Here is a 25,803-nt window from a genome sequence, read left to right on the forward strand (position 1 = left end):
AAAAGAATCCAAATCAAATTTTTCCACCACTGCTTCAGCCCTGGAGGAGGGACTGGCACTTCCAGCATCCAGAGGGACCAGGGCTGGATGAGGGATAGTCCATCTCCAGCCAACCCCTCCTCAAATCTATCCACAGCTAAACTCCAGTGGTGGCAAAGTGCCCTCAGCACCCACATGGTGGCCTGTAGCTGTCCCCCACTTGCTCCTCGAGGGGTCCGTGTTCCCCTCTGCCTCCTGGGCTGTGGAGGTGACTGCATGAACCCACAATGTTTGGGTCTAAAGAGTTTGGCTGCACAGAGAGGGTGAGAGGGAACAACATGGGAGGTGTGAGATGAACAGCCTGGGAGAGATTTGCTACTGCTTTTCACAGAAAACAGCCAGGAGAAAGGAGTGAAAATGACTCAAAACCAGAGTAAAGGGAGAGAGAAGACAAGTGGAGAGGACACACTCCTGCAGCTCGCAGGAGTGGTGGGTGCTGCTGGGACCCATGGGGAGCCATCGGGGAAGCGAAAGCAATTTCTGCAGAGTTCTCTGGGATAATGCTTAAGGGTTTCACCAACACCCACCTCTGCCTACCTCTCTGGTAGTACTGAGAGCTGGAGACTGACCCTTTGCTCTGTGGGGTAGTGGGTTCACCACCCTATGGGTGCTGGTAATGCCATGGGAAGACTTTTCCTATCTCTTCCCATGTCTCAGCTCAGCTCAGCTCACCTCTCCCTGGTTACAGAGGGGAAAAAAAGGGCTTTCAAACTTAATTTCTTCAGAAATCCCAGTGCCCTGGACTCTCCTGGTTCTCAGCATCTTCACTCCCATAGGGCACCCCTTTGTCCCAGTGCCCTGGTACCCCCATGAACATGGGGCCAGAGTGTGAGGTGCCCCCAGCACCACCAACACCATGGAGATGAGGGTCTCCATCAATGGCAGGGCACCTCCTGGGTGGTTTGGATCACTTTATTTGCATGAAGATAAACTGCGCATTTGTCTGTACAATTGCTCCTTAAATACTTGGCAATGCCTAAAAAATGAAAAACAAAAACAATCAGGAAGAAAAAATCCTAAACCAGAAAGGATCAGTGCAGGCTACAATATCCAAACAGTACAATGCTCATGGATAAATAACCCCCTGGGGTGGCTGTGGGACTGCAGGGGGCTGCTGAACTCAGAACCTATCAGGTCTTTGCTACCCCTTCCTGAGACAGCAGGAACGGTGTCCGGGTGGGGACTGGGTGGGCACAGATGCCCCTCTCTGCCCTCCTAGTTGCCTGTCTCGGCTGTGGTGGTGCTGGTGGCGTTTTTGTTGGTTTTGCAGCAGAAGTACTGGTTCCAGATCTGCAGGAAGGCTGTCCGGAACTTCTTGATGCGGAAGGCGTAGACGATGGGGTTCATGGCCGAGTTGCCATGGGTGAGGAAGATGGCGATGTAGGTGAGGATGTGTGGGGTCTGGCAGGACGGGCAGAAGAGGGTGATGCAGTTGAGGACGTGCAGAGGCAGCCAGCTGAGCGCAAACAGGAAGAGAACCAGCGCCAAGGACTTGGCGATCTTCAGCTCCTTGCCATAGTACTTCTGGGGGTCGTTGGAGCTGGAGGACACCTTCTTGTTGAGCTGCTTGCGGATGAGGTTGAAGACCTCCAGGTAGATGAGCAGCATCAGCAGCAGGGGAGGCAGGACCCAGACGAAGAAGTTGAAGTACACCATGTACTCCATGCTGATGACTGTCTCAAACTGGCACGTGATGACAAACTCCGTGTAGCTGCTGTTCAGCTCCTGAGTCCTTCGCATCTTGTTGAGGTTGTTCCACCCAAACATGGGGGTAAGTCCCACCAGAAAAGAGACTATCCAACAGCAGGCGATGGCCACGGCTGCCCGCCGTGGTGTCACCATGCTCTTATACCTGTGGGAGAGACAACAGCCACAGGAAGGAGTTAGACATGGGTGGGATGCTCTGTTGGGGGTTGCATAGCTACAGGTGTGGTGGCAGTGCCTGTGCTGAGATAGGAGGATGTTCCTCCTTCCCTCCCCTGCTCTGAAAATTGTGTTCACAGACTGGTTTCCCTGCCTGTGCCCTGGGATGGCAGAAACCCCAGACACAATCCATGAGCTCTGGGGGATGATGCCAAGCCAGGGAATGCATTAGCACCTGGAATGTGCCTGAGTGTCCAACCCTCATGACTTGGAGGGAGCTCATATGCTCTGGAGTCCAGCTCCCATGCAAGCACCTGCACCCAGAGCAGCAGGTCGCCCTCTCCTCCTGCCATGCACCAACCTGGCCAGCTCACTGTCCCAGGCCCTGTGCCTGGGGAGGAAATTGCCAGCAAAAGCATCCCCTGGGATGTGCTGGGGTGGAGGAAGGATCTGCGGGTGCTAATGGACCCCTGGGGAAGCTTTGGGCACAGCCTGTTCCTCTCCTAATGTGCTTGGATTGATGAAACCCTCTTTCTTGATGGGCTGATGCCAGGGGTGGGAGGAGGAGGAGGAGGAGGAGGAGGAGGAGGAGGAGAGCTGTGTTCTGGCTAGGCTCTGCTCCCTCCCTGATGCCCCTGGGGAGCCACCGGGGCCAGGCTCATCTCTCCAGAGCTCTGCAAGCGGGAAGTGCAGTCTGCTGGATTGATTTTTCCCCTGGCTCTCCAGAAAGCTTTTCTTTGGAGACTGAGAAGATTCTCAGCCCAAGAGTTATTGCTTTCCATCAAAGGGGATTGAATAAAGAATGTTTTCCTCATTGTTTGCTGGGTGTCTCAGTGCTGCTGGTGTTAACTCAACCATGGGGACCATGTGGAGGTGGCTGGCAAACCTGGTTTCCCAAACCTGCTGCTGCACATCTGCAGCCTTTACCTGTGATGGAAATTGATGATTTTGGGCCTTTTTTATACAGCCAAGGACCCAAACCCACTCTCCCTTCTCAAGATCCCTCTCATGGGCAAGGCATCAAGGTGGGAACTTGGAGTGGCACAGGCTGGAGGAGAGGACATCATCCCTGTGAGTCCAGAGGGTCCATAGCCATTGGTCCCCGACAGCTTTCCTGAATGAACCTCCTGTGCTCTGGGAAAAGCTTCACAACATCCTGGTGGCAGCCAGATCCCGTGGGAAAGAGGTGACAGTGCGGGCAGCTGTTTCCTCTGAGAGTCAAGGCTGGTTTTGGAGGGTGATTTATTCCTTGTGGGGAGGAGAGAGGGCAGGAGACCCTGAGAAAGGCTCGGGGCAGGGAGAACTGGGGCACAGGGAGGGCAAGGGGTGGTGGGAAAGAACCAGCACTGGGGGTCAAGTGAAGGGAACAGCGAGGAGAGTCCAAGGGAGTGGGGGGTGGCAGACGGATGCCAGAGACTCCCATGAGGCTGTGTTCTGACCCCTGCACCCCACGTCTGGTTGCAGGTCCTTTGAGGGGGGCTGATGTGCCCTCCAGCTCTGACACCCCACTGCCACCTCCCCAGGCTTGAACAGCTTGGGGGGTGACACCAGAAACAGCAAGCAGCACCATCCCCCTGCCCCAGCTCCTTCCCTCTTTGCAACCCCTGTAAGCTGTGTCCCATTTCTCCCTCCTGGGAATTTCTGGGGTCTTCTACTGATTTTGCTGGACATGCTCCCATTCTGGTGCTCCCTGACCTGCAGAGCTGTGTGGGAGCCATTGCCCAACAGACAAAGCTGCTGAGCAGCAGCAGTGTCACCACAGTCCCCAGACACAATCCCAGGGCTTGCAGCCACCACCCAGACACGAGGTCCATCTTTCCTCACTGCACACGCATCTCTCTCCGTGGTCCATATCCATCCCTCCTTCCTGCACGTGTGTCTCTCTGCCATGGTCCATATCCATCTTTACCCCTTGCTGCAGTGACTGGTCTGACACTGTTTGGGAGCAGGACCTGGCTCTCCCTGCTCCTGCCTGCACTTTGCCCCACAAGGTGTGAGGGTGCACCTGCAGAAGCAGCCTGGGGAAACCTGGACATTCTCCTCCAGCCTGTGTGTGACACGGTCATAGAAAAGTGGGTGAACCAAAAACCCATAGAAAACAGCCACATTTTCTTCTTCGAGCAACAAGCCAAGGGCAGAGGCAGCTGCAGGAAATGTGCTCCCAGGGACCTGTGTCCACTGTCTCCCTCAGCCCCACATGGAGAATGACAAAATCTAATAAATTGCTCCAAGCTCCTCCTCCCTCCAGCCCACCAGGTCCATCCATCCACTGGAGCTCTCATGGAGCTCTCATGGGGATCAGCCGGTCCAAAGGCCACAAGTCCAACTTAATTCCTTTTACATTTTATTTTCCTTGTAGGTGTCCAAGGAATGCCTGGATGTGGCCCTCAGTGCTCTGGGCTGGATGACAAGGTGGGGATACTTACAGGTTGGAATTGATGGTCTCAGAGGCCTTTTCCAACCTAATTGATTCTGTGATTCTGTAAATGGTGAAAATGCAAGATCCTGCCTAATTCTCAACTCCTGCCACATGGTGGGAGGACAGTTAGCAGAGGGACAGGGATAGACCTTGCTGTTCCCAGCATTATTCTTGATTATGCCATAAAGAAAATATTTTCTCATTTGTCTCATTTTGCATTAATATGATAGGTCTGGAGTTTGGGATGGTCTGGGAGGTAGAAGCACTAGAAAATGCTGATAATGGCTCATAGTTAATAAATAATCTTATTATTCTCATCAGCACCAGAGCAATTACCAGCATCATTGCAATTTTATTACTGCTGTTATTTTTATTAACAGCTGTGACTAAAACATCCATGGTAATCATCACCCCCATCCTCATCCACTTTGGGTTTGTTTCCTCTGCCCATGGGGGTTTGAGCCTGCCTATAATTGGTAGATATTCCCCTTGCTCTCCCTGAGTGGTGGTTTTTGACCCATTCCTTCCCCACACAGATGGGCATTGACCCAAGCCCTCCTGGATGCAAAGTCTAGGAGAAAGGACCAACGACCATCCAGACTCATCATGAGATGGGATGGGCAGGAACTGTGGTATGGAACAAAATTGCCTTTGAGGGTTTGGAAGATAATGCCAAGAGGCAAAATGGCAATTATTGATAGAGCTGTTTGCTCCCCAGGGGAAGGGAATAGGTGATGGGTGGAGACGGAGGCCGACAAATTGTCCCCAGGGGCTGCACAGAGCTGACAGGGAGACAGGGAACAGCTCTCCAGGGCAAGATGCTGTCTCCAGGAGAGGATGAGGATGGAGCAGACACTGAGGCCTTTTTACTCATGAAGATCATAGGATCCTAGAATGGTTTGGTAGGGAAGGGATTTAAATCCTATCTCCTTCCACCCCTGCCATGGGCAGGGACACCTTCCACTGTCCCAGGGTGCCCCAAGCCCCATCCAGCCTGACCTTGGACACTTCCAGGCATAGGGCAGCCACAGCTGCTCTGGGCAACCTGTGCCAGAGCATCACCACCCTCACAGGGAACAGTTCCTTCCCAATATCCCACCTAACCCTGCCCTCCAAGTGAGAAGCCATTCCCCCTTGTCATGTCCCTCCAGACCTTTGTAATAATCCCTGGCCATCATTCTGAAGACACCATCCACCCTCCTTTCCCTTTGGTCCTTATTCCCAGACTAAATTCAACTTCTTCTGCCACATCTTGATGTGCCCAGACCTCCGCAACCCTCTCTGCTGCAGCCCAGGGAGCCCAGCTCAGCTCAGGCCCTGCTCTGGAGCTGCCCAGCCCTGGGTGGGCAAAGGCCCTGTGACCATTTCAGATATCAGGGCATGTCTGAAAGCACCTGGAGAACAGAGCATTCATTGCTTTCATGGATTTAACCTTTGCCTTGGGGTCTGTCCCTAAGAGAGAGATGAGGGCTCATTTCCAAGATCCCAACCCAGAGGTCAATCCAAACCCGATACTCACCAAACATCTCTTGTTTTGTTTGAAAATGCTTCAAAGACTCTAGGCCTGGTTTGAATAAAATGTGGAGGTTTTTAGTAGTTCTGTGATTAGTTTTTCTCTCCACAAAACACTTGCTGTTGTCCAGCCAGTGCCAAGATGTGGCTTTGCTGGTCTTTGCTCTGGAGAGTTTATTGCAGTGCAATTCCTGGGGAATTAATTCACTAATGAAGACAGACCATTACTAATGAAAAGAAGCTGGAGCCAATGTGGCAGGGAGAAAGGAGGCCAAGCTGACATGAAGCTCATCTGCACGATGAACACAGCAAGTAAAAGCAGCCAGACCATGTCCTGATCTAATTGAAAGTCTCTAGACAAAAGTGCTTTGATCTCAGAGGATTTGGATTCCTGCTCCTTTCTCCGGCTGTATCTTCCCTTCAGATCTTTCAGTGTCTTGGAGGCTGCTGGGTGGGAAAACACAGATTGTTGGTGTTCAAAGGTGCTCCGAAATGAGAACCTGAGAAATGCAAAGTGGTGTCTGGGTTCTGCAAGGGTGAGGTCAGCCACAGCTCAGGGCTGGGACAAGGGGGTTCCTGGGTACTCACACAAAGTGGGAAGTGCTGCAGAAGGGACTCTGATTGTACAGCCTTTGTCACCTATGATCCTGGAAGTGAAAGGCTGATTCCTTCTTTATAAAATCACAGAATAGTAGCAAATGTGGGTTTGTGGCCATAAGTGGGTGTGTCACTACGTGAGTGGTGGCCCTGGGAGGGATAGGGGTCAATCAATACCAGTCAAAGCTGGTATTTGGATGGACATTACAGTTTGTTCCTAGAAATGCTTGGAATGGAGAGACTGGTCCTATCAGCATCCCCTTAGGATACACAAGGGACTGTCCTGATCCCCAGATCCCAGACTGATTGCTTGTCAAAACCCAGCTGGCAAGTAAAGGCATTAAAAAATGGTCTGGTCTTTCAGACAAGCCAGAAGAGCACATCCAGCAAGGACATTGGTGTTTGTTGGTGCTGGAGCCTCCGTCCTGTACCAAAGTAGCCCAGCAGTCTCCATCAGCACAGCATTTCCAGCCTGACACCTTCATCCTACCACAGAGCCACTTCCCAGTGCTCCAAAGGGACCTGGAGGGCCCTGTGTGTGTCCCTTCCCAGCACCTTTGGCTGGTCGGTCTGCAAGAGATTTGAGCTGTGGGAGAAACCTGAGAAGTGCCAGAAGATCCCTGGGACAAGAGGGAGTGGGAAACATGGTGGGAGGGACACAGAATCCTGTCCTTAGACTGTGCCTTGGGGACCTGATTTGAAAGGAGCTGAGGAGGAAAATCTCTTCCTGGTACCTCGCCCATGCCTGTCTGCTCGGGGTGAGGGACAGTTGGATGAGGACAGTGGTCGCTTTCCTACAGGTGTCACTTTTGGAGGGTTCCCAGGGCAGGAGAGGCACCAATGGCAACAGGCATCTTTTACCTACCACTCACATGGGTGGGGCTGCATCCCGAACCTCCACCTGGAACCTCTCTGGCAACCACTGAGCCCAGGTCAGGGCTGCCCTGCTCCTATTACCACCAGTTCCCCCAGTCTGGAGCTGGCACTGGGACAGCCCAGGGGCCATGGGTGCCTGGTGCTCCCTGGGCCATGTGCTGCAAGGAGAGGAGGCCATAAGAGGTCCAAAGGTGAGAAGGAGTCTAGGGATGGATGTTCCCCATGGTTGTTGGGTCCTCCCACCCACACCTCTGCCCCTGTGTGCTCTGAGCTGTGATTCCAGAGGTCATGGCTGTCACTGGAGCACTCTTGGCTGTTACTCGGCCCTGCAAGGCACCCAAGCCCAGCTAGGACCACCCCACTGAGAGACAGGGAAGGAGTTTCTCATTGTATGGTGCCTCTCCTGCTTGGTCCAGCACTGGGAGCAGCTGGCACCTTCCTAAACTGGCAGCTCGGCCCACACATGGTGACCTGGAGCTGCAGCCACTCCTGCCTCCCCAGAGAGGACCTGGGCATGAGAAGCGTCTTCTTTGAGGATCTCTGCTCCTGAAACGCTCTGAGTCTCCTCCACTGCAGCACGAGGAGATGGCTCCACAGCAGGAGGCTTCTTGATGCAAACCTCCCCCAAAGCCACCAGGAGAAACCCCAAAAGCATGAGAAAGGGTGGATGTGTGCATCACACTGCTGACCATCCTGGTCCATCCGTGTTCAGGGTTTGGTTTTACCATCCCAAAAAGCAACTCTGTGTAGGAATCATTCTGCAACAAGTGCCTGCAAAGCACAAACAACTGCAGCCAGGCAAAGTGTCTGGCAAGACCTCTGGATGTTTGCAATCACCTCTAATAGCCAGTAATTCTCTAATGGATGTGGGTGAGGGTGATTATGAGGCTGAGGAGAACAAATTCATGCTGCCAAAACTGATTGGTCCCCACACACTGAAACATGGAGGGCTTTGGTGAGGGCTTCGTTCAGTGGTGGGAGAAGATGGAGCTGGTCACAGCTCCAGCAAATGGCAAGAGAACAACACAAAAATGGGATTTCATGCTTTAAGCTTTGTCAGAGGAGGTTGTGGAGAGACCTGGAGCATTTGTAGATGTCCTGGGCTCCAAAGAGGGACTGGGGAAATGCTGCTGCCTTGTTGTGGTGTTTGTTGGTGCTGGAGCCTCCGTCTTGATGTGGGTTCAGCCTGCCCTGCCACATCTCTCAGGATCTTGGAGGCATCCTGGAATTCTTGAGGACTGCAGAGGGATGTGGGCACATCCAAAAGCAGCCCCAGGGACACAAACATCCTCACATGAAGCTGAGGAAATAAGGTAGAAAAGAGCTTTATGTGCAGAAATGGTTGGAAGTGGGAATGATGCCTCCATGGGGCAGCCTGGCCATGCCAGGTTATCTTCAGCCCAGACTGGCAGTACCAAAATGAGGGTCCATTGGGGATGTCCATCCACAAGGTGGTTACAGGTGTGGGAAAAGGTGACCCCCAGCTCCAGCAGTGCCTGTATCAGCACAGAGCCTGGCCACGTCCCCCCAGTTCTGCCACTCCCCTGATGCCACCCGTCTCAAAAGGACCAAACCTCAAAGCACAGCACACCCCAGAGATCAGCCCACCCTGAGCTTGGCACCTCCTGTGTGCGCACCCCCCAGAGCCTCAGGAGGTTTCCCTGCTCCCCCATATCCCCACACACCCCTACAGTGCCCAGCTGGTTCTGAGCTAAACCCGGCACATTTCAGCTTCCAGTGACAGGATTACATCTTTTCCTGCAGAGCCAAGGAGATTTAGCCTATCACACCTCTGGTCCCTGGGAGCAGCCACAACTTCCCACCGGGCTGGCTGAGCTCCCCACGCCCTCCTGGGCCTGCTCCCGGCCCTGCTGGAGCTGGACCCACACCTCCCTCCGGGTGTTTGTGCCGCTGTACTGCCCCAGCTCTGGCAATGAGTCACAGCTTTGGGAGCAAACCACAGCCTTCCAGTAACTGCAGAGCTCCTCTCAGATCTCTTGCCCAGCTGTCCTCAGCTCAGAGGTGGGGGGTGAGGAACTGGTACCTGATATGACAGCGGTTCCACCACGGACCAGTACCGACAGCCCCCCTGGGGTATCCCAGTGGCTCCCACTGTGACCAGATGCTGCAGGGGAAGGGGGAAGGCTGGAAATCTCTGGGAGGGAAGATGGAAAGCACAGAGACCTCACACTGAAGCATCCTTCCTTCATGTTCTGCCCTGGTGTGGAGGAGATGCAGCTGCTGTCCAAGGAAGGTGAAGGAATGCGAGTTGCGCACTCTGCTCAGAGAGGATTTTCCTGCATCCTCCAGCAGCACCCTCACCCCAACAGCCAATATCAATCCTTTCTGCTCAGAAAACTAGTCTTGTTTCCAAACTGAGCTTGGTTTTCAGCCTGAGGCTGCACCCTGATGTGGACTCTGTCACTGCACAAGCAGATTCTCAGCAAGGACCACTCACCCTGTGCTCAGCCCCTCACCCCAAATGTGTTTGTGGTGGTTAAGCAGGGAGCTGGGATGCCCAGGCCATCCAAAGCTTGAGGGAAATAACAATTTAGTTTGTGTCCATGAGTGAGCACTACCCTCCAACCCCAGACAGACCCTTCATGCCCCAAAAAGGAGCTGTGAGACCCCTGATGCCATGGGCAGCACCAAGTCCATCCAAGGGTGTTGAGTGGGTGGCCCTGCTCTGGACGTATCACCCTCCTGCTGCTGTGTGACAGTGTGAGGATGCACCCAATGGCCCTGGTCAGCGGGGCACAAGTCCCACTGAGCCATAGTTTTGCACCCAGGCAGCTCTGGGACTCCCTCCCAGCTTTGTGTGGTCAGGGCCCTCCAGGACCCCTGAATTTTCCTGAGCCTCTGGCTTCTTCCTCCAGGACCCTGAAGTAGGTAAGAGTGATTTAACACTATTGGCAATGGCTGCACAATCATGAAACGAGCTGCAGAATCTCAGAACTGCTGATGTTCTCTGAAAAAATGTGGTGTTCTTGTCTTTTGGCTGCTGCTTTCAGGCAACAACATTTTCAGCAAAGCAAAGTACGAGAAGTGGTGCTTTAAAAAAAAAAAAAAAAAAGAAAGGAAAAAAGAAGAAGCAGAAGCTGAGATTCTTTTATAGACCCAGGACTCTGGGAATTAGAACACAGAGAAGGACAGCTTGGTCCCCAGGAGATGAGGGTGAGGTTGTGAAAGCTGCAGGACAGTGTGATGAGCACCATGGACTTGTCTCCGGTGCTGCCCCTGTGCAATATATTTCCTGGACATTTTTAGTGTCTAAACAGTTTTGTTGTCAAAAATAGGTATTTGCTGTGTGAGCATCGCCTTGGACGGTGGCTCCCACACAACTGCATCACAGGGATGAGCCCCTCTGCTGCGGGAGCAACCCCACCTCCAGCAGAAGACAATTTCAGGTGGAGCCACTCATCCCCATGTGCATCCCTCTCTGGCCAGGCTGGATGGGGCTTAGAGCAGCCTGGCCTAGGGAAGGTGCCCCTGCCCATGGCAGGGGATGGAACAGGATAGACTTTTAGGTCCCTTCCCACCTAAACCATTCCATGATTCTGTGGCAGTGCTGGAGGTGTTTCTCACCCAGTGCTGTGGTGGGATATCAACCTCCTTGGCCAGGACTCTCAGGTCATCTTCCCTTGCCATGCTGGGCCATCGCCCTGTGGATTTGGCCAGGGGTGCCACACAACAGCCCTGCCCCTGCCGTAGGAATTAGCCAGGAGCTGATTGTCCAGACCCAATTCAGCAGAGTATCTGTGGGATTGGATAAGTGAGGGTGAGGTATTCCCTGAGTACAAAGGAGAAAGGATAAAAGTCAGCTTTTGCCAATCTTCAGTGCAAATCCAGGGCTTGGCTGGATAAAAGCAGTGGGTTTTTAATTATTACTTGTATTGCACTTGACTTTTCTATGCATTGCATATTTTGGTTCTCTATGCAAAAGAATCTCTTTGAAACGAGGACTTTGAAAGTCAGCCCTCAAAATTTAGGAGGGAGGGGAAGAGGGGAGGACAAAGAAAGAAAGTAGCTCTAAAACCCACTTTAAATGCCAAATGTGACAAATGTGGCTCTGAGAAATGGAAATGGGACAGCAGATATAAAGTACCTGATATGACTGGGCTCCAGAGCCTCTGTGGCTCAGAGTCCATCCCACAAAACACTGAGCTGCAGAGGGAAAATGGCTGTGCTGGGAGGGAGGTGCCAGCTGAGGAAGTGCCCGGTGCCACCACCCTTCCCTGCCTGTCACCACCACACTGCTACCAAAGGCCAGCTGGGTGTCCAGGGGAGGGCCCCAGCCAGGGGAGTCTGGAAAACCTCAAAAGGTAGGAGCAGATCAGGGACCCCAAGGAGAAGGGAAATGAGGGGGGTCCTGAGAGCTGCTGTTGTTGTATTTGCATTCAACAGGACATTAAGATCTGCTCCCCAGATAAATGGGAGGCAGGAAACTGGAGATAGAATCTTGATTAAGAGGCACCAAGAAAGCCTCAGAGCAGGGCTGAGGTGGGTCTTTATCTCTCCAATGCAGAAGGACTCATCAGAAAAAAAAAAAAAAGAGATATCCTAAATTACAGTTGGAAAAAGAGATTGGTATTGGCTGCCTTTTAATTTCTTGGATTTTACACTTCTCTTGCTAACCTGACTCCTGATTTTGCAGTCAACAACTAAACTCCTCAGTTCCTTAGGCTGCAACTTGTTATTGGATTAGGATCCTCATAGCACGATTTGTCACTGCAAAGGGAACATTTCCTTTCTTGCACTTAACCCAGTTCAAAGATTAGGACATTCAAGACTGAAAAATTGGCTGGAGGTTCCCAAAACGAGGGAGGTTGTTTTCTCCACCCAGTGCCTAGAGGAGAATTAGTAGTGCTGATGAGATCTACTGTTTCTAAACCTCAGAGGACACAGTAACCCAAAACAACCAGTCCAGCACCTTCTGTCCAATGCATATTTCCCCTGATTAAAAGATCAATTTCAAATGCAAAAGCAGCTGGATTCATTTAAGGTGGTTTTTTTGGTGTTTTTTTTGTTTGTTGGTTTTTTTTTTTAATGAGTTGGTTATATGTAGTTTCAACTGGTGGAAATAATTTTGGAGGTACCAATTTGGGCTACAGTTGGCTTCCAACTTCTGTCCAAACACAACTCCCCACAAAGCTGAAGTAAAACCTGTGTAATTACCCCCTCCACACACCATAAAGATGGAAGAAGTAATAGAGGACATGTGTGTAAAGCCATTGAGTTGTTTATCTTGGAATGAGTCTGAACAGTGAATCCTTATCTCTGTCAGTCAAATGAAATGCCACTTTGGAAATGAAAGCTCCAGTTAACACCACAATTAAATGTGGTGAGAATCTGAGAATCGGTCACCAGGAAAACAAATAAAAAGTGCAAATGCAAAGCAACTCTGAAGTTTATTTGCACTCTGTTTTCTCACATAGATTAGAAGATTATTTATTCCCTTGGAAGAAAATTGAGGGGCCTTGTTCCCTGGGAGGCAGCAGCTCAGTATTTCCATCAGGATGGTGGAGAGATCTGAGACCCAAGATCAGGTACTGCAGTGAAATGCCTCAGCTGGGCCTAAATTACAGCCTGTGCATGTTCCTAATTACTCTGGTCTGAATTCCAGGCCAGGAGCAATGGGCAGACACAGCCCGAGGCTGCCAAGGCAGCCTGGCTGGCTCAGGCCATGGAGATGGGGACACACAGACCAGGCAGGATGGAGGCCATGGAGCTGCTCCAAGGGCTGGAGCCCCTCTGCTCTGGAGCCAGGCTGGGAGAGCTGAGGGTGTTCACCTCGAGAAGAGAAGGCTGCAGGGAGACCTCAGAGCCCCTTCCAGTGCCTGAAGGGGCCCCAAGAGAGATGAAGAGGGACCTGGGACAAAGGATGGAGGGACAGGACACGGGGGAATGGCTTCCCACTGCCAGAGAGCAGGGTTAGATCAGATATTGGGACAGAATTGTTCCCTGTGAGGGTGGAGAGGCCCTGGCACAGGTTGCCCAGAGAAACTGTGGCTGCCCCATGCCTCTAAGTGTTCAAGATAGAGGTTGGATAGGACTTGGAGCAACCTGGGATAGTGGAAGGTGTCATGGCAGGGGTGAGACTGAGTGAGTTTTGAGGTTCCTTCCCACTCAAACCTGTCTGGGATTCTGGCACTCTATGAAATGCATTTCCCTCTCCCCGAGCCTCAGCAGGGCCAGGGCTGCCTGTGGGTGGGGAGCAGGGCTGGAGTGTGGAAGATCCTCACAAATGGGTCAACAGGGGGTGGAATGAGATGCTCTTTAAGGACCCTTCCAATCCAAACCATTCTATGATTCCATGATCCCCTGGAGAAAAGGGGTGTCAGTGGCTGCTCCATCCTCAACCCAAGAAAATTTGACCACAGCATCTCCAGGATTCTGGGACTCCAGGTCTTCTGCTATTGGAGCACTTTCAGCTTCTCAGGGCAGACAAACCCCATTGAGCCCATAAAGAATATGTGTCCCAGCAGTGCTGAATGTGGGGAATGAGCTCCCTGAGATTAGACCCATCTGAGCTGCACCCATGCTGGCTCTGCTCAAGCTTTGCCAGGTCCATCTGGACCCAGGCCCTTGGCTCTCCCAGTTGAGAGCACTCAGTGGAGAATGGAGCCTTCACACCGAGAGAAATGAGTGTTTCATTTGTGTATTCCACAGGTAAAGGCACTGAGTGTTGTTACCAGAGCAGAAAAAAAAAAAAGAGGAATAATTTAATCTGTAGGACTGTGCTAATTCTGGCATGTCTGAGACAGCATTTCTCGGCATCAGCCCCTCGCTGCTGTCAGAGAGAGAGCATCACTCCCTCTGTGAACAGATGGGGAGACTGAGTCGCAGAGGGGAGCTGTGATCTGCCAAGATGGACCAATCTGAATGAGAAAACATCCCTGGTGCCAGGAGCTGGCACTTCCCTTCTTTGAAGGAGGCCAAAGAAAATCATCCCCATCTCTGGCTGCAGGGAGAGAAATGGCCTGGAGAAGGTGGATAAACAGCGTGGCAGCAATGTCCCAGCATTCTGTGCCTTCCTTAGAGGAATGATGGAGAGGTGATATTGCCAGCCCAGGCAGGGAGTGGGACAGAGGGATGTCATCTCTGTGTCCCCACAGTCCTGCTGGGCGTGGCTGGTACCTGGGATCTGTGTGCAAGAGAACCAGGGCCGGTGCCAGGGACAGCACACAGGGAGGCTGACGAGGGACACACAGGAAAGAGGCTGGGGGAGAAATCCCTTGTCCTCCTTCAGCTCCTTTTTGTGATCAGAGGCTTCAGTACTGGACAAAAACCCAACCAAACCACCCAAGACTGTGGCAGCTGCTGGTCACAGTTGCCTGCTCAGTGCTGGGGGCAAAGCCCAGGCAAGGAAGGGATGAGGGAACAATGGGAAATGCAGTGAGAGGGTGAGGGTGCAAAGGGGAGGTGTTGGGTCCCACAGTGCAGAGAAGGGCAAACCCAGATGCCCCAAATCTTTCCAATGTCTGATCCTGCTCTGCTCTTCCCTACATCACCAAATGCAGCCCTCCCTCCCCTGTTTGTCCCCATTGCCCACCAGCCCTGAGCCCACAGGACTCTGTGTGGAGGAGGATCTCAGTCTTTCAGGGTTATTTCATCCTCTCATGCTGGTGGCATCACCAGTGATGTCTCCCTTTCCCCCTGCCCTGCCCATCCAGCCACCCTTGGGAATGGCATCTCCACGCAGGGCCAGAGGTGCCATGGGAGTGGCTAGGCTGCTCAGCTTATTGCTACTCTGCAAGACAGCCCGCTGGCTCTGTGGGCTTTTTGTGGCTGCCTTAGAGAGCGTTGATTGTTCTTTCTTGCCACTGGGCACCCCAGCAGCTGGGTGGCTGCGCTTCCAGAGCAGGAACTCCCTGCCAGGAGCCCAGGCAGCCACTGGGACAGCACCTTTCCCATTCCATGGCCTTGAAAGTTCAGGCCTCTCTTGGGTACCTCAGTACCTCTCTTGGGTGAGAGGTATCCCAAAAGGACCAGCCCCTTGGGACACTCCTCCCAACCCACTGGCAGCCCCAGAGCTGGGCTCTGCCGACTCATCTCCTGTGTCCATCCTGCTGCTTTGGCAGGATCACTGTGAAAAATCATTCCTTTGTCTCCAGGATAATCTAATGCTGTTTCCATCAGCTCAGCTGTGCTGGCTGTCATTTCCCCAGGCTGAGACAGTGCTGTTATCCCCAAGGGGATGAGCTTCTTGAGCTGTCACCATCCCTCCCAGTTCTCCTGTGGTCACCTCCATGCTCCATGTCCTGCTGTCTGCAGAGACCACAACCCTCCCTGAGCTGTGTCTGGGCTTTCCTCACACCCCTGTGGACAAGATCCTTCAGGGCTTTTCCCTGTCCTTCCAGACAGAGATTTTCTTCCAGCCCACCAGTCCCTGTCCAGTCTGAAATGACTCCAGTGCGTGTCACAATGAAACTCATCTCCCAGGTTCTTTCACTGTGGTGCCTCCTACGCATTTTCCTCCTTTTTCCATCCTTCTTTGTGTTGCTATGACCTTTCTCTCCCCGCTGCCTCCACCCCAGGACACAGACCTGCCAATGCACCACTGTGACTCCTTGGATGAGCCATTCCCTGCTGTCAGGCTGATTTCAAGCACAGTCATTTGGATGCAGGAGCTCCATTGTCCCCATCCCTGATCCTTTGTCCAGCCCTGCCTGTTCTGCCTTGGAGACCCATGGACCTGCATGTCCCAGGCCACCCAGACAGGTCCCCTCAGAGCAGGTCCCCACAGCCAACAGCCACTGGTGCTCGGTACAAGCTGCTCTGAGGTATGCCAGACAGGAGATTTCATTGGGTCTGGCCTCACAGTGGTCCCTCCAGATCCGAGTTTGGAAGTGGAGGCTGGTGGGCTTTGTCCCAGCTGTCTCCCACCTGAGCTCATGGCCAAAATTCCCTTCCTGGTCAGCAGAGCCAATCTGTCCCTTTTATGACACCATGAATGGACTAAAAAACCCTGGTGTGATTGACCTGGGGGTGTAAGAGGAGCTGAGGGTGGTTTGGCTGTTGGTGGTCACATGGGACACATCCAACAAGAGCAAGACAGAGGCCACATGTCTGTGCCAAGGGCTGGGCAAGGACACGGAGACCAGCCCAGACCCCAGAGCCGGTCAATGGGAAAGGCTCCAGGTCAAGAGGAGCATCTGAGCCCCTCTGCACCCCCAGCCTGCGTCCCAGAGCGGTGTCTGAGTTTCTCTGCACCCCCTGTGAGTCACTTATTCCTGCTCTGTCACCTGCTCTGGCTGACGTGGAGCGAAGGTGAGACCAGAGGTGGGACTGTCTTGGTAAAGGTCAGGTGATAATGGCACCTCCCCTGGATGGAGTCACATTCCTGTATCTCGGGGGTGGGGGAAGACCCAGGACCCCATCCAAGGGCTCCTGCTTGCCCTGAGCCAGCTCAGCACAGAGCATGGTGAGCTGGGCCTGACTCACCCCAACACCCAGCCTGCAGGGCCAGGCTGGGCTGGCAGGGGCCAGGGCAGCTGAATCAGCAGCTTTTGCTTTGGCAGAGCCTCTCCCTCCACGGGTGTTTGCCTTGTCTCTGTGCCAGCAGCTGCACAGGGCCCTTGGACACACCGCCCAGAGGGACAGCACCGTCACTGCCACCAACCCAGTGCCCTGGGACACAGCCCAGTCACTCCAGGAAAGGGAAAACCATGTCCTGGAAGTGTGACAGTGTGTCTGGGTGTTCCCAGGCAGTTCTGGGGCCCTGCAGCTCATCCATAGGTCTGTATCCTGGACACAGGAACAGCTCTCAGCTCCAGTGAGGGACCTGCTGTCTGTCCCACCATGCCTGGGTGGTCCTGGCTGTGGGTGTGACTCACTTTCTGCTCAATGGGGACATCATGGACCCTTTCTGCTGCCATGGGATGAGGGAACACAGTCTGGCTGTGTCCCACCAGCTTGGCAGAGTAGATCCTCTTGGACTGATGGTACCACACCTGAACCATGGCCATGGAGGTGGCAGAGCCTTGCTGGCTTCCATCCACATATCCCCACCTGGTTCGGTGTCTGCTCCCTGTAGGACGAGTTCATGGGGAGCCATAGACTCACAGAATCCCAGAGTGGTTTGGGTGGGAAGAGACCTTAAAGCTCATCCCATTCCACCCCCTGCCATGGACAGGGACACCTTGACTAGCCCAGGGTGCTCCAAGCCCTGTCCAACCTGGCCTTGGACACTTCCAGGCATGGGGCAGCCACAGCTTCTCTGGGCAACCTGTGCCAGGGCCTCACCACTCTGATGGGGAAGAATTCCTTCCCAGTATTGAACCTAAATTTCTGTTTTTTCAGTTTAAACCCATTGCTCCTTGTCCTGTCCTACAGTTGTGCCAACCTGGCCCATTGAAGACACATTCAGTCTATTTTAATACCACAAATGGCTACAAACCCACGCTGTGGTGCACCCTGGGCTGTGAAACAATTTAATTTCATGGAATTACTCCTGCAGCGATCAGTAGGGCTGGGACTGGATCCTGGAGGACCTAGCTCCAGAGCCCTGGGCACAGTCATGGCAGGACTCCAGTGCAGGAACAGAGAGGCCATGTTGTCCCAACAAATCTCAGCTTCAACACTTTCCCTGTTCTCAGCCTCTATCCTTCATCTGAGCCAGCTGTGGTGCAGCTCAGTGCCTCAGTTTCCCCATCTGCAGACGTGCCCTTACTGGGAACATGCCCTCAAATTTACTGGTGAGACATTGCCAAGAGTCAATTCCTTACCCTGAAAATCAATAGAAAGAGCCTAAAAGCCCAATGAAAACATTCCCAGAGGAGGGTTTGGGGCGCTGCAGCAGGAAGGAGTAGGTTTTCATTCATGGCCCTGCAGCACAGCCCTGGCAGATGTGAGCTCTGTTAAGGGACAGATGTGACACTGCTATTGGGGTCAGAGCGATTAACCGGCACAGGGACCACACCTCGCCCTGCTGGGGTACACAAGGACCAGGAGGGGACAGGGTCCTGCTGCTCAGGAAGCCCATACAGGGTCTCTTGAGGCCATTCATTTCCTCTTGCCCTTTTAATTCAGAGAATTTGGGAATAACTCTGAATATCAGGCTCTGAGCATCCCCGCACAGGATTCAGGGCTCTCCTCCCCTTCCCTCTGCCCTACTGAGGATGGAGCATCCCACACTCAGCCCCTCACTGCATCCCAAGTTGACACCCCCAAGCCCCAGCATTTTTCCTGCCATTCCAGGAGCTGGAAATGCTGCAGGCAGCCCCACCTGCCTCCCTGCAGCCACACGGCGGTGTCTGGAGCTTTTGGGAGTGACCTGATTTTGCGTCTGCCAGCGAAGATCTCGTGGCGCTGCTGCAGCAGCTGTGTGAGCTCCCAGTGAGCCTAATCCAGGCATCTCCTCACTGAGGAAAGAGCCCTGGTGGCTTTGATCCCTGACTTAGCCTGTTCATGGCTGAAAATTATTCTGTGGATCAGAGAGTAGGGCTGAAAACCAGCTCACCTGGGTATTTCCAGGTCTTTACCAGGATCTCAAACTAACATAACCTGCTGGTAAATCCCTGCCCATCTCAAGGGCTCTGGGATTTTGGAGTACTGGAATTGATCTCCTGGTGCTGCACTGGCACAGCTCGTCCATGCAGCCGGATCTGGTTGGAGCAGAGCTCGGTGGGAAATGCTGGCTCTGATGTAGCACCCACATGCTGAGCTGGTGCAGTGTGCTGGAAACTGCGGCTTGGGAACAGCCTCAAGTCTGCAGAAACCTCCCTGGACTGTAATTCCTGCATTTTAATCTCCATCCCTGGTTCAGAGCTGCCTGTTCCATGGAATGAAGATCTCCACAGATCACTCTCACTTCCTAAAAATATACCTGGACGAGGGCAGCAAGGGAAGAAACAAAAGAGGTGACTGCAAAGACCTACCACTCCCCGAAATTCCTCCAGGTTAGGGAAAATGGAACTATTCTCCTTGGAAATGAAATATGCTTTCTCAGACACTGGGCCTGTATGGATGGATGGCATCTTTTCACTGATTAGTGGAGGTTGAAAGAAAATAGATGAGCTCCAGGGTGAGAGCTCTGAGTCACCTGGATGCTTTTGAAATTCCTCTGAATGTAAAACAGGCCTTGGAAGAGCTGTGGTTTGGCTTGTTCACTGGCCTGGCTGGACAGGAATGTTTCCTGGCACTAAGTGCAGGTGCCCATCGCTCCCCTGCCAAGACTCTCCATGAACTCTTGGTGAAGGAATCATGGAATAGTTTGGTTGGAAGACACCTTAAAGCCCATCTCATTCCACTCATGGGCAGGGACACCTTTCACTATCCCAGGTTGCTCCAAACCCCATCCTACTTGTCCTTGGACACTTCCAGGGATGGTGCAGCCACAGCTTCTCTGGGACACCTGGAATGGGGAAAACCCATCTCAGATATGTCCTGCTCCAGCACCCAGCTGGCTGAGGGCAACAAGACTTCCCAGGCTTACCATGACCTAGTCCTAGCTGGCCCCATGCCTGTGGCCCTTGGCAGGACTGGAGAGAAGGGGAAAGAGCGCTACAATCCCAGGAAGAGCCTGAGCTCAGGCAGGAGCCTGGAAAACAGGGAGTCCAGGGGGTCACTTCCCCTTTCCCTCTCCATGTCCATCCAGGAGCTCACAGGTCCCGTGCACATCCCCCTCACTTACTGCCTTGCAGGCACTGCAGTTCAGGGCTGAGGGATGTTCCTGCCATCCCTGAGCTGTTTTATCTCATTCCAGACAGGGCACTCTGAACCACCAGTCAATGCCAGCGCTGTCCACAGAGCCACCTCCTGACACTGCTTTTACCCTGGGCTCTCCCCCTGCTGTGCTCCAGCCTCCTGCCCCCCATTTCCTAGAGAGTTCCAACCATTCTGATCTGTGGCTCTGCAGCCTCACAGGTGTGCATTCCAAACCTTCAGCAGCACCAAAGGCAGCTCTCCCTGGTGGGATGCTCCTTGGGATGCTGCAGGGTGGGAAGGGCAGGGCTAGGAGCATACCCCAGTGCTGAGGCCCAGGCGCAGAGGGTGGAGGTCCTGGCTGTGGGCAGAGAGATTCCAGACTGAGGGCTCCTGCAAACATCAGATTCCTGAGGTTTTCCCTTCCTGGCACGTTTCAAAGGGTTTGGGGTGAGGTCACAAGGTGAGGACCCCCAGGGACATTCCAAGATAGGCTTGGGCTGCATCCACACATTCAGCATCCCCAGCCAAGGGGTGGTTTGGCACATCCCAAGGACAGCAGCTCCTTTTGCTATGGCCCTTTCCAAAAGGCCCAAAACACAGAGAAGAGACAGGGCCCCCAGGGCAACAGAGGCTGGTGCTGAAGGAGCTGCATCCCCCCAAACATCCCTCTGGCACCATCCCCCAGAACATCCCTCCGGCACCATCTCCCCAAACATCCCTCTGGCACTGTCTCCTCCAGCATCCTGCCTCCACTGGGATACCGAGGGGCCGGTTCCTGCCAGACACCCCCAGCTGGCTGCTTCCCCTCCCTTTGAACTAGTTTCATTTTCCCCAAGCACGGCTGTGAGAGGGAAGTTTGGGCTGGGCTGAGGGACCCCGCTGTGCCCGGATGGGGGGATCACAGGCTGGGGGTCCTGCCTGGCTGCCGGGCAGGGAGGAAGGATGTGAGAGGGGAGGGGGAGTTTTCCACCAGGAAATCTATTTTAGGTGGTTTTCAGCTGTTCCTGTGGGGGTTGGGAAGTGGGGGACCCTCTGCTCTAGCCTGCTCAGCCCAAGTGATGCTCTTGCATCCCTCCAAAATCAAGGAAAGGCCCCTCGTGGGGGAGGCAGCATCACTCAGGGCCCAGCAGCCAGGACGGATCATACCCAGGGGTTGGAGCAAATGCAGAGGGTTTGGTGGGATATCCCAGTCCCTTGACCATGCTGGGTAAAGAAGGAAGAACAGGAGGTGCCAACTCAAATCCAAGCAAGACCCCTCTTCATCTGATAAAATCTGCCTCTGCCTTGCAGGAGTGGCTCATGTCTGTGTCCATGGGAAGTGTCCACTGGAGCGATGGAGCATTGGATGCTGCTTTTGCATCTCCCACTGCCATGTAGAGACATCCCAAATGTCTCAGGGCACCATTTCTTCCAGGAGAAACCCACCCCTGAGGCTACCAAGTTTCCAAACTCGCAGCCCAAGGGTCAGGGTGTCCATGGGGAGCCTGGAGCTGGAACCAGGCTGCCATGCACCATGCTCCCCATTCCCTGCCATTCTTCCCTGTGAGGAAGGCACAGGTTGTCCAGAGAAGCTGTGGCTGCCCCATCCCTGAAAGAGTCCAAGGCCGGGCTGGAAGGGGCTTGGAGCAACCTGGGCTAGTAGAAGGTGTCCCAGCCCACGGCAGGGTACAGCCCCTTCACACACAAACCTTTCAGGGATTCTGTGATTCTGTGAAATGCATTTCCCTCTCCCTGAGCCTCGGCAGTGCCAGGGCTGCCTGTGGCTGGGGGGCAAGGCTGGAATGTTGGGATGCCCACAAGACCCCCTCAGCCTCATGTGGGTCACACTGGTGAGGATCCACCCTGTGCCAGGCTTGTCTGAGGAATGCCCTTGGCACAGGGATGGGCTGCAGTGAGCACACTGCCCGTGCCTGTGCTGGAGGGGATGTCCCTGCTCAGTGTCCTCGCTGCCCTAGGGATGAGCCTGAGGCAGATATTACCCACCTGCCTCCCCACCTGCCTGCAAATCTCTGCTCGGTTCTGGCTGCCATCATTGCCTGCAGCCCTCCAGGGATGCTTGGAGCTCTCCCAGAGCTCTCCCAGGCACTGTGGCCACACGTGTTTTCCCAGAGCCCTGAGTCCTGCCCGGTGCTCCAGGCTCTCAGCACCCACTTTGCCACTGCTGGGTTCAGTGTCACAGTCAGGAATGACACCACAAGAGTCATGAGCACTGCGAAGATGCTGTCACTGTCATCCTTAGCATCCTGCAACAGACTGGGAGAAACTCGAGGCATTTCAGATTCAGGAAATATTCCTTAGTTGTGTTTCCTGTCCTGTGTGCTATATACAGGGCACTACATCTCCTAAAGTCTCCACAAATACCAACTGCCAGGAATTCATGAAGTTGTAGGATCTTTAAGTTTGGGAAAGACCTCTGAGATACTTGAGTGCATCTATTAAGTTGATGAGGTTACAAAGCTTTTCAATATTAAAATAGGCTCTGAAAAGACAGAAGAAAATCTCATGCTGCTGAGTGCTTGGCACACAATGGGATCGCAAAATTCAGGGTTGAAATTGCATAAGAAAAACCCACCCAAACTGTGTACAGCATAATATTAATATTGCTCCCAGGAAAGCTCCTGGGATCAGGGCAGGAATCTCCCCTGAAAGGCCCATCTGATGCTCAGAGGCAGACAAGGAGTTAAAAATGGACTGGTTTGTTAAGAAAATGCCTGACAGGCTGTGCTGCTCCTGTGTAGCTGCAGAACTCCCACACCAGAGCCTTCCCCACAGGCAGGGGATGTGTGAAGCCCAAAAAAAGCTCCAAGAGCAGTAGGAATCACTCTGGTGACACTGGCGGGCTAGGAGACAGTGATTGGGAAAATCACACCTAGGGAGGAAGTCGGGAACAGTCTGTGAAAATCATGTGTGGCAGGGAGGGGATGGGCAGGGATTGTGGATTTATCCTGCACCCCCTCCTCTGTCTTACACTCCTTCTCAAGCAGCCTCTGCTGGTGGTGGCTGGGGGAAAAGCCCAAAAAAGCACATCTCTGGCCTGATCCCATGGATCTGGGAACACCGAGCACTCTAGAGCAGCCAGGTGATCCCCAACACCTGGGGTGCCTCCTGTCCCTGTCTGCCTGTATGGGAAGGCAATTCCTGCCCCAGGAAGGGTCCTACACCTGCTGGAGTCTGGGCTGCACCAACACAAGGGGGTTGGTGCCTTTCTGGGGTGTTTGTGCTGATGAAGGGTCTGGGACCCCTCCAGAACTGCCTCAACTGCAAAGGGGTAATGGGGTGACCCAAGTGCTCAGCTGGGCTGGGCTGTTTTCCAGCAATGCTCCCACTTCCGAAGCCTTGCGGGGCCGACGAGGCTGGCAAAGGCATCCCCACAGAGCGAGGGGGACTCACAGCGAGGGGCTGAGCCTGGCTCTGCTCAGGGGCACCGAGGTCGGGTGTCATGTCCCCTTCTAGCCCCGCTCACAGCCCCCAGTCCTACTGTGGCACCCCAGAAATGCTTCCCCAGCCCAGCATGGCCCCAATGGGAAGGGAGCGGGGCATAAAGAGTTAACTATCTCCTCCTGGAGCGTCAGAGTTCGAATAAAGTGCTCGATTAAAGTGCTCAATTAAAGTGTCCCCTCCTTTACGCCAGGAGGCACTTGCTCTGGGCTCGGAATGGCAACAGATACAGAAGGGGCAAAAAGGGAAAAGGAGTTATTTGTGGGGCACCTCATAGCAGGACTCTCTCCTGGGTGAGGCTGCCCCATGAAACGTGCCAGGCTGCCACCTCTGGTTCCTCAAACTGCCAAAGCTGTGTCCCACAGCAAGCCACCCCTGTGCTCCCCATGGCAAGGGAAAAGCTGGGGTGAAAGCCAAACCTGTCATCCGCTTTCCTCCTGGAGCACCCGGCTGGGGCTGTCCCATGTGTGGGGACACACTTTGTCCTGGCCACGGGCATCCCGTGGCTGTCCCTCACTGCCAGCTAGCTGCCACAATGTGATCTCTGCCTGCACACCCAGCGCCCCCTGAGCCCCCAAAAGAAGCTGCTGGAGGCTCCAGGACACCCAGCTCCACACCCCCCTGATTTCTGCTGCAGCCAGATGTGTCTGGGATGGCAGCGTGGAGGAAAGTCCTTTCTCCCAGTGCTTCTCCAAGAATTAGACGTTTCCTCACTCCCTTTTAACCTCCACAGCAGAGCTGGTTCCAACGCGTTTTCCTACCTGACAGGGATTTTCACCCGCAGGTACCGATCCACAGCGATGGCCAGAAGCGCCAGGATGGAGCTCTCCGTGAGGATGAGGACGGGACAGGCCACCATAAGGCAGGTGTAAAACTCCGTCTGGGGTCCGATGTTGATGATGATGGCTAGAGGGATGACCAGAGCCCCCACGGCCACGTCGGCCACTGCCAGCGAGACGATGAAGCAGAAGGTGGCATCCCGCAGTGCCTGGTTCATCTTCACAGCCCAGATGACCAGGATATTGCCCGGCACGGACACCAAAGCGATCAGCACTTCGATGGAGATGTAGGCAGCCTGGAAGGCTGAGATGGGGTGTGCCATGATGCTCTGGTCCTCCCTGCTCCCGTGGGGTTCCTCGGTCACCTGCAAACGCACAGGGAGGCGATGAGAGAGTGGCATCGCTGACTGAGCTGCGAGCGGGACAGAGCCTGTGCGAGGGGGTGGGAAAAATCCCTCTCCCGTCTGTGCCGTCCCCCGGGGCTCCGGGCTCCCCCCCCCCCCCCCCCCCCCCCCGAGCTCATCCCGCACCCATCTCCATCCCGCACCCACATCCACCCGCACCCACCTCCATCCCGCAGCGCGACCGCTCTCGGCGCTGAAGAAGGAGCGGGAGCCGCCGGTCAGTCCTGGGAGCGCGGCGGAGTCCCCCGCCCCTCGGGCCACCCCGGGGCCCTCTGTCGGAGCCTTTCGGGGCTCTCTCTGTCCCCTCGCTGGATCCCCTCCCTGCTCTGCGCTGCTTCTTGTAGCCGCCCGAATCCCGAGTCCCGGCAGCCGCCGCCCGGCCCCGACCCCTCTCACCTTGTCCTACAAATCCAGGGCTTGTTTTGGGGTGCCCTCACCCCCAGAGAGCCAGCGCTGTCTCCTCGCAGGGCAAGGCGGGGCTCATGCTGGGGGCGGCCGGGGGGACCCTGCGGCCGCCGGGGCTGCGCTTGGTCCCCGGTGCCCGACACCGCTCGGCTCCCGCTGGCGCTGCCCCCTCCCCGCCCGAGCCGAAGCATCACATGGTGCCGCCTTCCAGCCTTTAAAGAGCGACTGACCCGATTCGGGGCTCGCCGGCACCGGGAAGGGGTGCGAGGGGTGGGGGGTGCGAGGGGCCGGGCGGAGGTGGCAGCACCGGGTGGAGCGGGGAGAGGCGGCAGGGGGGGGAGCAGCGGAGCCAGTCCCAGCCCCAACGCTGCCGCCACCAGTCGGGCTCCGGATTTAACGCTAAAACCGGTTTTGGAGGTCGGGTGTGAGCAGAGGACCGGGACGGGGAGGGCGGAGGCAGAGCCTGAGCTGGGGTGGGCGAGGACCCGGCCCGTCCCCGGCACGGGCAGCACTGGTCGGGACTGTGCCCCAGGACGGCGTCGGGACCCCGAGTCAGACCCGAAGGGTCTCAAGGAGCTTTAGTGCTCACCCGGGCTCTGGCTGGCACTGCCTCACCCAAAATCACTGCTGGGGTGGGCGGGGGGCGAGACCCCGAAAACACTTTTCATCCTCCGAACTGCATTGCCCGGCTGGGGAGGGGCTGTCCCTGGGACAGGGGAAGGGTCTGTCCACACAAGTCGTGTGGAGGAATGGTGTCCCCGGACTGCTGCTGAGACTGGACCAGACACTCTTTATGGTTCTAGGAGAAGTTTGGGGGAATATG

At 54.6% G+C, this 25,803-nt stretch overlaps 1 protein-coding gene across 1 annotated transcript; it reads right to left on the minus strand.

The window, feature by feature from the left end:
* Positions 1–935: 935 nt before the first annotated feature.
* On the minus strand, positions 936–25,091 carry ADORA1 (adenosine A1 receptor). Its single transcript, XM_053998193.1, has 3 exons — positions 24,972–25,091; positions 24,154–24,536; positions 936–1,891 (listed from the first exon to the last, which is right to left on the minus strand). Exons 2-3 carry the CDS (start codon positions 24,492–24,494, stop codon positions 1,255–1,257), a joined length of 978 nt encoding a protein of 325 aa, XP_053854168.1. The 5' UTR covers positions 24,495–24,536; positions 24,972–25,091; the 3' UTR covers positions 936–1,254.
* Positions 25,092–25,803: the final 712 nt, after the last annotated feature.

Source organism: Vidua macroura, chromosome 24 (assembly GCF_024509145.1).
Source record: "Vidua macroura isolate BioBank_ID:100142 chromosome 24, ASM2450914v1, whole genome shotgun sequence".
NCBI lineage: Eukaryota > Metazoa > Chordata > Aves > Passeriformes > Viduidae > Vidua > Vidua macroura.